Genomic DNA, 14,783 nt, shown 5'->3' on the forward strand with positions numbered 1-14,783 from the left:
GTAAGGGTGGTCAGACCCAGAAGTACCACAAATATGATTTGCAGCCTGCCTGTTAAGCCTTCATCTTTACAATCCCCTGGCTTTCAAACAGTAGTTGATGAGGAGAGAACAACATCATTTCTACTCATTATCCTCTCTTGTACTATCCTCAGTGTATGGGAATACTTAGAGTGTATGTTTGTGCGTCCACATGTTTATGCTTGTACGAGCACACCAGTGTGTGTTGGGCAAAACTACAAAACAACACTAACACATCATCCACTTCAGTTAAGAGCAAATCACTCTCCTCCTCTCAGTTTGTGATTAACAGCCATCTGTTTCCTGTAAAAAAAAAAAAGGTTTTGTATTCTACTTTAATCAATCAAATCATTCCAATAAAGTTTTAAATAAAGCATTGTAAAATGTGTGTGGGTATTGTGTTTATTATAAATAGTAATAGCAATAAATTTGATGTAAACCAAAGTGAGTGCACCTTGACTGATTAAAATTTTCGTATTCTCTCTCTTTCTCTCTCTTGATCTTCATTTCCTTTCATAGCTACAAAACCTCTAATGCAAATTTATATTGTCTTCATTAGTAGAAATTAGGCAATCTTCTGTATTGTTACAAATATGTGACAGGCACTGAGCAACCCAAAGGGCAAATAAGCAGCTTTACTAATTAAGATAAAATATCCTCAATATGTACAAGTAACCACCAACACAAAGAAAATACTTTGAGAAAGAAGGTAAAAAGTCTATTAATAGCAGGTGTTTCTACGCAGATGTAGTCCCCAAGGAAATCAAGCAGTTAATATGGTATAATGATAAAGGTTATCTAAGGACTGACACTCCTAATTATGCTGGCTACCAAGGCTGAAACCGCTTTAGAGAACGTATGTCTTGAAGCAGTGTTCATGCTTATACTTATACTTGTCATTTGTGCCATCAAGACCATCAGCTGATCTGAGTGAGTGGCCAAACATCCATTTAAACTTGACTTAAAGCAACATTATATAAGATTTGGTGTGATCTGCTGTTGTAAAAAAAAAAAAAAGATCACAATCCCCGGGCCTTGACCCCCTGCCCTAGGCTCTTAGTATGTGATTAAGTGAGTTTTGATTATTTTTCCCTTTGGTGTGACTGTAGGATGCTAGGTGTGTTTTGTTTTTTGTGTTGTCTGTCTGTGTTCTCCCCTCTACTTGCACAGTCGGCGAAAGGGAGGCGTGTCCAAGGATCTGGGTCACTCACTCACCTGCTTCCTATCCCTGATCACTCACCTGCTCATCATCAAGCAATCTACTCAGCCTTCTTAAACTGCCTTCAGCCATCTAGTCTCCACTGGATTTTTGTGTCATTCTGTGTATGCATTTGCACAAGCCTTTGTATTGACTTGCTTCTTCAGTTAGTTTGTTATTTTGGCTCTTTTGTAACTTCACTTCTCTCTGTCTCTAGACATCTGCACCTGCCTTCGATTTGTGATCTCTGGACCCAATCTTCGTTACCTTGCCTGCCCGTCAGCTCCCACCTCTCAGACTTCAGCTAAAATTCTATGCCTGCCACCTTCCCTGACCATGCATAGCGTTCACCTTTTGTCCACACCAATAAACATCCCGAACTGCTCTCTGTCTCCGGTCTGCTTCTGGGTTCTGTTTAGGAAATCCTGACAAGTAAAAGTGCATTTGTTGTGATTAAGTTACTTATGATCATAAACTAGCAAGTCAACAACTTTACAACAACACAAGATATAGTAAACCAGCTAATAAGTTACTACTTACAAGTCCAACATAGAATGCCAGCTTGGCATCTGTCTTGCAGCCTTTGGTCACTCTATTTTTCTTTTCTTAGCTTACTCTGTCAATATCCTTGTCGGTCTCTTTGCCTCTGCCATTTACTAACATTAGCCTAAGTGCATAGAGGGTGCTGAGCCTGGTTATGTTGCCTGCTCACCCGGCACTCTTTTTCTCTTCCTTGCTTTCTCCGACAATATCTTCTTCGGTGTCTTCGCATCCTCTGCCATGACATCCAGACTGAAATATGGATGAGCTAGCTTTTCCCAAAGAACTTACATTGTACATTAGCCTATACACTTTTTTGCTTCTTTGTACAGCTTGTTTTCTGAATAGTAGTAGTGTTGGTGTGCGATGTGGTGCCATTAAGCATTATGCTGTTATCGTGATAGATTTCCTGTCCAGGATTCCAATGTTGTGCAATAATGGCCGCTTTAGGCCCAGAGTAGCAATAACAGACACCATTCACTCCATTACATCAGTGTATCATCAAATGATCTTGAAGCTATCAAGATACAATTTCTACATAATGTTGCTTAAATTAATTTAAACAAACAATGTACTTGAATAAGTTCTTCAGTATATTTGTACATTTTGTGATCATTTTACTTCTATTCCACTAAATTTCAGAGTTGAAATTTTACTTTTTTGCTATATTTATTTAACAGCTATAACTTATCAGATTAAAATGTTACAACAAAAGATACCAGAATCATATAAAATATGTTTTGCATTGTTTAGATTAAACTACCCAAAAGTATACATTACATTAATCTGCTCTACCCCCACTAGCAACAACACTAAAGTACTGCTTATGTGTTACTGTATCAATCAGGGTTCGAGTTATAATCTGAGCTTCATGGGGGTCTCTAATATACTAACTAAAGTTACCTGCAGAGAGAGAGAGAGAATCAATTGTCCTGCCTGGTACCGGTGTTCTGACAATATATTGTCTTGTTATTTTCTTTATCTCACTATCCCGCCTGAAAAAACAGTTATTAGTTAGGAAAGTCTGTGAAGATTGTCAATCATCCATGTGTTGAATATTAGGAAGTGCTAAGTCAAAGACAATTGGACATTTTGCCTCATCCAGAAGTCTTCTGTTCCAACTAACCCATTCCCACCTTGACTCCTATGATTCAAATGATGCTCACCTGACTGCCATGTGTCTTAAAGGGACTATATGTAAGTTTTTCAATGCATTGCCTTATTGTCACTGGGCTCAAAACTCACTTAGAAATGAAGCACACGCCTGTTTTCTCCGTTGCTTGCATCAGCCACTGTTCTGCTTTCAATGTGGGGACTCCGGGTCGGATTCAGCCCTGTGCGCGCTCCCGAGCCTCTCCCATACTACGGCGACAACACGGCAGCTAACGGCATGCAGTCCACTAACACCATAAAACAACCGTCTCACAGCAAAACACAGGCTCCACGTAAGGATACAAAACAACAATAAAGTTTTATGTGCTGAAGCCCATCAGACCAAACAGGTTCAGATGATGTCGAGTAAGAACAAAGTGAGCATTAGTAAAGCTGGAGAAACACAGAGAAAGTCACGTTAGCTCGCCGGCTAACGCCAAGCAGTTGCTAATGTTATCCGGTGCAATATCGCTTTCCACATTACTTCACCAACTAATGCAACCCATGATTTGCCAGCTAACGCTTCAGTAGCTCGGCCCTACCACTGTTTGCTTCGTAACATTCAGTTTAGGTTTATTGTGGTTTTACCAATACTCAGGTACACAGCTTCTCCACCTCTCTGTCGCTGTTACTAATGTGACGCACATAATATACAATACTGCAACTTCACAGCGACAACAACCCAGAGGAAGAGCCATACACTAACACTAAAGTAAAGTTACTTACTGCGGTCTTATTATTATAAAGTGTGACACTATCTCGTTATAATATTCAGTCCACCTCACTACTCGTTTCGTTATCATCCAATACATTTAGCTGTGTGGACATTGCTGAGCCTCTGATGAAAGATACACAGATAGTAAAGATAGTTACTGAAATCAGCAGGCGAGCTAACGATGTAGCACGTCAGCTAAATGCAGTAAATGTACCATGATCATGTAACGAGCATTGATTAGTTCAACCTGCAGCTGATAAAACTATTACTGTAACGTTGCAGTAGGGGTTTACCTGAGTTTTCAGTATATTGTGTGAAGCTGTCTCCCTGCCTGTCTATAGCCGCTGTCACTCTGCCTTTCTTCCAGGAGGATTGTGCTGATATGCGGCTCACTGCGCTGAATGAAAGGTATGGAGCCGTTGATCTGCCTCTGAGACGGGAATGTTGAGAAGTAACAGGGCCTGAACATGTCTGAGTGAAAAGCCACAGCCTGCATGCTGGTGTTCCTGCATTTATTGCAGGATTTCTGTATGAAAGTGGTTGTGTTTCGGATTATGCTTGCTCATGAGTTCAAGCGAGCATACATATGAGCACATGCCTGGTAACAATCTTAAAACCACACTGCTAGTGCCCCTGGAAACTCCATAATGCCCCCTTAACAACAAATATGGGATTTAAACATTCTCTATGTGTCAATGACCCTACAGAGCTTAAATACTTGTAGCCCCCCACCACCACTAGTCAGTCAGAAATGCATCTGGTGCTCTTCTTCTTTCTCCTTAAAATTGTCTTGTATTGATTGCACTATTTCGTTAACTCTTACTTCTTTCCCTAGGTATTTACCCCTTTGATGCTATACGTGCTAATAGCTCTCACTAGTATTTATTGCTGCTCTTACTAGTATCTAGTGTCACTTGTAGATATCTTATTGTATTGATGCTTTATTGATGCTTGTATGATGTTCCTCAAATTTAAGTCTTTGGAAAAAATGAAGTAATGAGTAAATGTTACTGAAGAAACCTTTTGGATGAGGTGGAATGCCTTCAAGACATCTTCACCAAGGTTAGTCTAGATATAATTTTACAGTACTTTAGAAGTACTTTGAAAAGAGACCATTGTTCTCGCTCAGTTAGCAATCTTACCACATGGTAATACCACCATCTGCTGGTCACTGATTTTCATTACACCATATAATGGTGGGACACTGGGACAGTGTGTCAGATAACAGTTTCAAAGATTACGCATAATGATCTAGTAGCACTTACTGCACAATATCACCTTCATTTTTGTGAAATGGGAAATATTTTCAATTGATTTCTGTGTAGAAATGGCACTATGGGTATATATTGTTGTTACAGATCAATCTCTGGGTTTGTTTTTTTTCTGTTTAAGCAACAACGAAAAAATGAATATAACCTAGTTTAACAACCACAACACAAAGTGATTTACTTGTAAATGTTGTTCAGGCTGCAATTAAGATAACTGATAGGAAATGCTATGTGTATCAAGTAGCATAGTCTGACATGTAGTTTTTATATTAAAATTACAGGTTAGTTTAATGACCGATCTGTGACTTTTGTCATATACTGTAAATTACAATTACTTTAATTACTCACTACTGTGTTATACAGTGTTGAGTAATTAAAGTAATTGTAATTAGATTAAAGCATGACTTATATTAAAGCATTTTGTGCATTTCCCAAATGAAAATAAGGGCTGGTTTCAGAAGCATCACTGAAATAAATAACAACGCAGACATCATCTTATCTTTGCAGTAGCTGCTGTTTTCTGTTGGAAATGATAGAGAACAACATGAAATGGGTATCTAATACGTTTTAAATCTTGAAATTAATTAATTTATTTAGAAGTAGTTCTCTGGTTTGCAACATATAAGCCCATTGTACATGGAATATTTTAGAGAGGTACAGGTTTTTACATTTGACTGTCATGTACATACACTTCAATTTTCAGATGGGTGCTCATACAAGGGAGATATTACCCTTATAGTTTAAGACAGTGTCAAATCTGCTTCATATTTTCCCCACAAATATCAAAGGTAGCATTAAAGGGCACATGACACAATCCACAACCTTGTTAAATCACACACGTACTATACCACCCAACCAAAGGTTAGCTGAATAATCACATCATTAGGGAACACTCAGCATAATTTCCAATCATCCAAATTCCCTTCCAACAGAATCCCCAGAATATTTGTCCATGCATACATAAGTACACTATATAAGGTAAAAATATATCATTTGGAATAAATACATAATATAATAATTTTTTTTAGAGCAAACTGTCAGTCAATACTTGTTATATATATTATATATTTTTCACAATACTGTATGTACATGTATTTGGCTGAATTTACAGGGACAGATAAAACTATATACTTAACCCCATGTGAAACAGATTGATTTCAGTTCTTTGGTTGCTGAGCCAGTTATGAAACCTTATTACATCTGGGTCACACTGGATTAAACATATGGATGCAATTTACCTTAAGATTTAACACACAGGCACGGAAGACCAGATGTACCAGATATTTTACAAAGCACAGATCGGATCATCCTTTGGTTGTCTGAAATGTGGAAAGCTACACAGACTCTAATCTTCATCCCTTAATATACAAACAACCAATAATGATCAGATGTGCTGAAATTCTGTTTTTGATCCTGTGTAAATGCAGCCTCGTGTTGAGAAAATATGTGCTACTTTGTGACGCAACAAATGACGATGATCTGATTGCTAAGACACTTCATATATATATATATATGTATATATAATGTTAAAAAATGTCCACTGTTGCTAAGTAAATTAAGCCACTGTATATACTACTATATAATCATGATGCCTAATATAATCAGTCTATCTTCATGTCAATCTATATAGTCCCATATTAGCACCCACATTAATAGTGTCTGGGAGTACTGGTGCATTATCAGTGGTCAGATCACACTGCATCTCAGAAAAAAAGTTGTTAAATTAGGCATGGCAATATACACTCACTGGCCACTTTATCAGGTACACCTGTTCAATTGCTTGTCAACACAAAAAGCTAATCAGCCAATCACATGGCAGCAACTCAGTACATTTAGGCATGTGGACGTGGTCAAGACAACTTGCTGAAGCTCAAACCGAGCATCTGAATGGGGACGAAAGGGGATTTAGCTGACTTTGAACATGGCATGGTTGTTGGAGTCAGACGGGCTGGTCTGAGTATTTCAGAAACTGCTGATCTACTGGGATTTTCACGCACAATATTCTAGGGTTTACAGAGAATGGTCCGAAAAAGAGAAAATATCTCGTGAGCGGCAGTTGTGTAAACAGAAATGCCTTGATGTCAGAGGTCCGAGGAGAATGGACAGACTGGTTCAAGATAACAGAAAGGTAACAGTAACTCAAATAACCACTTGTTACAACCAAGGTATGCAGAATACCATCTCTGAACAAACAACACGTCAAACCTTGAAGCAGATGGGCTACAGCAGCAGAAGACAACACCGGGTACCAGTCCTGTCAGCTAAGAACACAATGTGACTGCAGCATGTGACTGCATGCTACAATTTGCACAGGCTCACCAAAATTGGACAATAAAAGATTGGAAAAGCGTTGTCTGGTCTGATGAGTCACAATTTCAGCTGTGACATTCAGATGGTAGGGTCAGAATTTTCCGTAAACAACATGAAAGCATGGATCCATCTTGCCTTGAATGTGGTGTAATGATGTGGGGGATATTTTCTTGGCACACTTTGGGCCCCTTAGTACCGTAGTATTGAGCATCGTTTAAACTCAACAGCCTACTTGAGTATTGTTCCTGACCATGTCCATCCCTTTATGACCACAGTGTACCAATCCTCTGATGGCTACTTCCAGCGGGATAATGCACCATGTCACAAAGCTCAAATCATCTCAAACTGGTTTCTTGAACATGACAATGAGTTCACTGTTCTCCAATGGCCTCCACAGTTACCAGATCTCAATCCAATAGAGCACTTTTGGGATGTGGTGGAACGGGAGACTCACATCATGGATGTACAGCCGACAGATCTGCAGCAACTCCGTGATGCTATCATGTCAATATGGACCAAAGCCTCTGAGGAATGTTTCCAACAGAGTATGCCACGAAGAATTAAGGCAGTTCTGAAGGCAAAAGGGGGTTTAACCCGGTAGTAGGTGCAAGGTGTACCTAATAAAGTGGTCGGTGTCGAGTGTAGATTTATTATGACTAAACAAACCAATACATTAAAGAGCTAAGAAGTTTAATTTGTCAGTAAGAAACAAATGCTGAATACTCTCCAGAGTTCACTGTGATCCAAGTCTTTGACCACAATGTTGCCTCTGTAGAAAGTTATTAATTTTGTCTTATTATAAAGACTGACTGGACCGTCACAGACCACGTATATGGCAGTTGTTAAAATGAGTGGTATTCCCCTTTAAATTCAACCTTAAGTAATCCCTGCAAATCCCCGGCATTATTTAAAGAGGCACTGCACCAAATTTACACTTGAAAGGTCAGTTAGTCGCCTTGAGGAGCACTACTCAGCTTGGAAAAACAATATTTTAATATCTTCTCTGGAGGAGTTTGTCAGTGTCAGTGAAAATAACCCAGATGATACCTTCAGGGTTATCTTGGAGTATTAAGGGGTATGCTTCTTCTTTCATTTTGACCATTCTTTTTAAATTTACGCAACTTCATGTAAATGTAAATTTTCAAAAAAAGTTATTGGTTACATCCACCAGTCATGATCTTTCTCCAGAAGGGTGAAAGCACTCCTCCAGATGTCTGTTTACTTGTAAATGTATTGATCCCTTTGTTTCCTGTAAACTTCCTGACCTGCTGGACATTTTGGGGATTTCTGCAGGGGTCACTGAAGGGGAGCTGTTAAGTTGTAAACATTGTATCAGACCAGTACTCTTGTTTTAAGAAACTTTAGGAATATAGGTGTAGGTTTGTGTAAAACAGAAGAAAAAGACCACATTCCCTGAAGCACATCTCACCTTTCATCTGATTAAGGCTAGACCAACACCTCTCTCCCTACCTAGTTTCTGACTGAAAAGGTAGTATTCCATTAGTATTGCTTCTTTTAGGACTGCAAGCCATAAACAACCCATTACTTTCACATCTTGTTAGTTCACCATTTGAAATATGAATGCCTTGAGGCAGGAACAAAGTAAACTAGTTAGTAACTTGAAGACAGGTAGCACAGATCTTTGTAATTAAGATTTTCTTAGTAAATAAATGTATTTAGTCACACATGGTAAAACTATCAAGAGTCATTCCTATGTCTGCCATATCCACTGACTACTGTATGTCTATGACTATGTCTCTGTTAGTCCCATGATCCATGCCAGTATAGTTACTTGCTACATGTTTTCTTGGAATGTATCACAGCCAGCCTGACATTCATTGTGCATTTTGTAGCAGTTGCATACATGATTTGATTTGAAACGAGCAGGCGAACAAGACATACATTATATTTGAACTGAGGGAAGAAGAAAGAGAGAGATGTTAATCATGAGAACAGACAGTATTACAACATACTGTTATTTAGTACTATAAGACAGCCAGTAGGGGAATAACTGTGTATTGGCATGCAGCACCTCCTGAACAGTGCAGTCCTCTTATTAGAAGACTTTTGTCTTTCTTTAATCTGGTTATACGGTGGTTATAAAAATCATTTCCTTTGTGTCCAACAGAAACATTTTATCTCCAACTAGGTTTTACAGTTTTTCAGTATTTCACAGATGTTGATCACCATGTCCCGTATGTGAAAAACATCATTACTATTGCAAAAACAATACATTAAATGATATCAAATATCCACTGAATAATGGGAAATTCGACTAAAGTTCTATTCTTTTTTTCAGTTTTCTAATTCGCTGTTTTGGAGATATATAGGTTCTTTTGGACATCTATATTGGAGAGGGCTATTTACTGTACACGAACACAATAAAAAAGTGCAGTAGAAAATACAGTTTCTGTGTTTGTATATGATTATATTCTGTTAATATCATTCTACATACTATGTTCTCAATAATGGCTTATGTCCAAATATGACAAGGATGATGTCAATGTTACAAAAGAAAATATAGAAATAATGTCATATTCAATATCGTATATTTGACAGGTAGATCATGTGCTTAGTATTTTGCTTGAAGAGATAGTTGATGATAAGAACCCTTGACAATCCGTCCATCCCTGGTCCCTCGTTATATTCTCACCATATCCCGTCAATCACACTTGTCAGTATGGTAATTTCTTATCATCAATCCAACCGGCCCCCCTTTGTTGTCTGTCCACTGAGTGGTTGATGCAGCATATCCATAAACACCCACTGGGCATGTTGGCAGAGATGTGGAAGAAGAATGTGGGCATACATGGCTAGACACCCTCAGAAGTGTATATGTAGTTCCACAGTAAACAGAGCGTATCCACTTTTTCCACTGGTCACACAGTCTTGTATGGTGTCATCTTGCCTTAAATTCAACCTTTTCCCTCTTTGTTGGTGGGCAGAGGGTCTTGGAAATTGAAGGGTTGGGGGTCAGCTAGCTGAAAGTAAACAGGTTTGGCCTGGCTCAGAGGAGGTCTGTGGTAGATGAGGGCTCAGAGGCTCGGGTCTCAGCATGGGCCTTCAGAAGGTCAACTATGTCTTGGTGGGAGCCTCCCTCTGCCACCGATTGTGCTGTCTGTCCATTCTGTGGAAAAACAGAAAGAAAATGTCATACTTTCCTATCAAAGAAATTGCAGTGGGTGTTCTTATCCTGACAGTGGCAGTGTTGTGTTGCTCCTTCTCTAGCAAGTGGGTATTTACAGTATGTTTGCATCTGCCCTGACACAGGCAATACTACTATGGTGTTAGTAACATTACTGGAAGACCTGGGTTCAGTTTCTAGAAAAAAAAAAAAATCTAGAAATGCCAAATATTCGTTGAGAATATGATTTGTCATGTTTCTGTAAATATTATCTAATTTTCTTCCCAAATTACACATCAAAATGTGCAACAAAGATTTTAATAATATCCCCGGATAAGCTTCTTTGCATCGTGCATGATAATAAGCCTGGGGAGGTTTGGTAGGGAAAGTGAAATGGGAGAAAGACAAAAAAGACATAAATAAAAAACACTATACTTTCTCCAGGAGCAATATGAATACTACAAAACCTATGAAAATCAAAATATATGTAATGTACAAGGTTTAAAGAGAACTGTCTGTCTATTGCTCATCTTAAACACACATGATGATTTTGGTGCTCTTACTGAAGTCTTTATTTTCAATTTCTGTAATCATCACCATCTCAGATATTTCTGTCTCTCATTAAACTCAACATACTTAATACCTATGGAACAAATCATGCTCCACTAGCAGTTATCAAAAATGAGAATGCTACATCTATATTTGCATTAATGCTACTTGTTACTTCCTGCATCATTTCACAGTTTGTCTTGGTGTTTCCTATTCATTCGTCTAATCAAAGACTAGACATTAGATATTACAGCAAACTAGAGCAGACAAGGCTGCATACTGAGAGAGACCTCTTGTCTCATGGGAACACAGATGTCTCAGAACAGTGTGAATGCTCTGAATTATACTTTATGTAAATTTCACAAACCTGTTGATTTACTTGCATATCATCAAATATTGCTTGCCAGAGCTGCATATTTTCTCAGTTTTTAGATAATGTTTGTCCCCCACTACCATTAAATATAGTGTATGTGCTCACAAGTTGTCATGGACTCACACAGTAAATGATGGCTGAGTTATAGGATAATTGCAGGATACTTCTGTATAGACAAATATCGGTCATGCATATGGTACAGTCAAATTCTGGTCAAACAACCTACAAACTGAACTGCTGTACTGAGTTTTCATGATTTAGGCTAATTGTTGAGAACACATGAAGTGAGGTGTAATGTGAAGTCTAATCCCCCTAGGACTTGGTAGGAAAATGTTGTATATATGCCATAATGTTATAGTATTGTTGGAAGCAATGACATGCAGTGACAATACTTGTATCCTTTGGGTACTAGAATCACAGTTGGACATAGGTGTGGAGCAGCTGCAGTGTTGGAACAGTGTTAACGACAGTGCTCAAAAGATTGTTTGCAAGGGGTAAGTCCACTGGCAGAGCAAGGTACCATATGTAATATGACCATTCTTTGAATGGGCACCTCAGACTGCAGAGGGGAATCTAGAGAAATCAATTGCATACTAGGTTAAACTATAAATCTCCCATGCGTGGGCCAGGCACCAACTACTGGTCACCTAATGCTAACCACAGGGACAGCCTGCACTGACTGTGTGACCATTCATGTAGTACGAGCAGCAGATAACCAGCTGTTGAAATGAAGCAGTGATCCCAGGCTTCTCAGTAAAGAATTAAACAAAACAAAACAAAACAAAAACAGCACAGATAGGAAGTCTCAGGTTCCCCATCAGTAGGGATCAGTGTCTTCCCTGCTACTTGCTCCATGTATAAATGCATGCTATTGTGGGAGTAAGAGGTGAATCCATACCAAAGCCATGTTTTTTTCCTACAGAGAGCAACTCAATTTGTCTCGTTTAAACGTGTTTAAACACAGGTCTGTCAGTGAGCATATTTGGTGTGGGATGAGCCGCATTCTGTTATTCACACAACATTGTGATATATTTTAAACTTGGCAGCGCACTAAGGCAACAGTTCACCCATGGGACTGCATGCTAAAACATCAGTGGAGCCACACTGTTTATGTAGTGACGTGCAAAGTACAGATCTGTAGATGCCTCAATTGATGCCCAGTTACAAGAAAAGAATATAAACTGTTTGAGGATACACATGTACACATCCTAGAGGGAAGGTATGGACAATCTGAAGCTCTTGAAAAGGTCTTACTGTATGTCTTACTGGATGAGACATCACTGGGGGAAGAGACAACACATTCAGGAGGGCTCTCACCTTTGATACCTTCTAAACCATTTTGAAGGAGAGTTTGAATTATCTTCACCTTGTCTGTGAGGCAGGTGTCACAGCGACCTGTCTCCATCAGCAAACGAACGATATGTGTGTGTCCATGTTCACAGGCGCACATCAAGGCTGTGGAGCCCTCGCGGTCCTGGGCATTTACATCCGCGCCGCAGCTCAGGAGCAGCTTCACCATGGCAACTCGACCGTGGCTCACTGCAAGCATGAGTGCCGTCTGGCCTGCCTAGAGAAAGAGTGAGAAATACAGAGAATTAGAATTAAACAGTGAGAGGGCAGTTTTGAGGGGGAGATAATGAGATAAATGTATAGAGATGCAGAGTTGAAAAATGAGGGAGGAAAAGAAGGATTGAAGAAGAAGAAGAAGAAGAGAAGGAAAGGTGAGTGAAAGTGAAAAATTAAGAGTAAAGATTTATGTTTTCAAATTAAACTTTCATATCTGGGGTATATGTATGAGAGCCTCAAAGTTCTGCTTGGAGATCATACACTACTTTGTGAGAGTACATTTAAGGGTTCCCTTGACCAAAGTATGCTTTGAGTCTAACATGCTTTTTCTTCCCATTTATAAATTTTGGTTGGTATGCACTACAGATGGACTTCCTGTTGAAAAAAAATGCTGATGTTATGGTGTATTCCTGTAAGTGACTTGTAAACATTTCCTAACATGCTCTGATTTCCCCAGAGGATGTATCCAATTCCCAGACTTACTGTCCCTGAAATACAACTTCCTTTACAACAATAAAACATCATACAACACAGCAAATCCTTTGATATTCAGTATATTCAGGGGAACTGATATGTCAGTGCAAGCATGTATATTACCTGTCTGGAGCATGCATTGACGTCACCCAGTTTCAACAGTTGTTGTGCCACTTCCAGATCATCAGGGGTCTCAGCAGCTGTCAGTGCAGCAAGCATCACTGGGGTATAGCCTGCCTTGTTCACATTGTCTGTCTCACATAGACCTGAATACACAAACACAATGTTTTACTGAGTCAAAGAGAGCATTTTGTACAGTTTTGTGCAGGGTTTAAATGCCTTATCTAGCCAATGTCTTTAGATGGATCAATTGTGTTTCTGCATTTATGCTCTTCTGTTTTCCATTCCACTGTGTGTGTTGCTGTGTGTGTTTGCATCTCACCAGTATCTAGCAGCAGTTTCACGACAGGGAAGTTTGAATGCGACACACTGTAGTGGAGGGCCATATTCCCATTGCCGTCTGTCAAGTTAACGACATATGGCAGAAGAGTGGGTGTGGTCATGCCCACTTGTCGCAGGTATAATCTGACAGTATCAGCCTGTGAGTTTTTCTGACTGGAAACCTTGAACCACTCCTGGTAGAGCACCACTAAAATCTGGCGCTGAGGAGAGAGGAATAATAGAAATTATATAAATGAAAAAGATGCCAGTGGCAGCATTTTTATTGTTTCCTGAACATAATCTTTACTGTTTGGGCTGTTAAGCAGCTTGCATTTTCAGCCTGAGAAATGACACTGTAAACCACATTTCTCCACAAAAATTGTTTTTATCACTGTTTGAGAAACAAAATTTGGAAAGTGAAAAGGGCGTAATTTTTGCAGAATTAGAAAAAGATACACACAAGGCAAAAGCCTATAGTTGATACAGTGTGGAGGTCAACTTTTCAGATTTGATAAAGTACATAAAATCATCTCCCACAGCTGTCAGCTAAAAGAAATTCTTACCATTTCTTTATCTGGGGATGAAACCTCTTCCATGCGGTCTTTTACATAGAGGCAGGCATCTATAAAACTCTTGTCAACTTTCTCCCTGGAAAAAGGCCAGATGACACAGTAAGGGGCAGTCTTTTTTTTATACCCATCTTAGATCTTTTTTTTTATTATTATTTGTTTTTGGGTCAAGAACATTCATGCAGACCTGTACAAGTCATTTTGTACATCTCAAACAGCACTAAACCTGAGTGGATGACACTCTCACTGTGTACTGTACTCCAGCCATAACATGGAATGATCTGACATGTGCTGAGTGATAAGTTAATACAGGTCCTGTTTTCTCCTAGGGACCCCACCTAATGTCGAGCCCTGGGGCACTCAAGGAAATGAAGTGTGTCTGTGTGTCTGTCTGAGGCCTCTATTAGATTGAGAGCAGCTTATACTGAGTCGGGGAGGAGCAAGTTGTGTGAAGCTACTGTACATTAAAGTGTATGTGGAAGCAGG

General features: G+C 39.2%; 1 protein-coding gene across 5 annotated transcripts in view; it reads right to left on the reverse strand.

Annotated features, from left to right (window-relative positions):
• Window positions 1-5,456: 5,456 nt before the first annotated feature.
• Window positions 5,457-14,783, reverse strand: part of kank4 (KN motif and ankyrin repeat domains 4) — a 76,958-nt gene continuing 67,631 nt past the window's right edge. For all 5 annotated transcript variants that reach the window (XM_046049031.1, XM_046049032.1, XM_046049033.1 and 2 more), the window contains 5 exons: window positions 14,292-14,376; window positions 13,730-13,949; window positions 13,411-13,553; window positions 12,614-12,814; window positions 5,457-10,328 (listed from right to left, as the gene is read on the reverse strand). In XM_046049031.1, coding sequence (XP_045904987.1) covers window positions 10,209-10,328; window positions 12,614-12,814; window positions 13,411-13,553; window positions 13,730-13,949; window positions 14,292-14,376 — 769 coding nt within the window. In that variant the 3' untranslated portion in view covers window positions 5,457-10,208. The remainder of the gene's footprint in view (window positions 10,329-12,613; window positions 12,815-13,410; window positions 13,554-13,729; window positions 13,950-14,291; window positions 14,377-14,783) is intronic.

This window comes from Micropterus dolomieu, linkage group LG05 (assembly GCF_021292245.1).
Source record: "Micropterus dolomieu isolate WLL.071019.BEF.003 ecotype Adirondacks linkage group LG05, ASM2129224v1, whole genome shotgun sequence".
NCBI lineage: Eukaryota > Metazoa > Chordata > Actinopteri > Centrarchiformes > Centrarchidae > Micropterus > Micropterus dolomieu.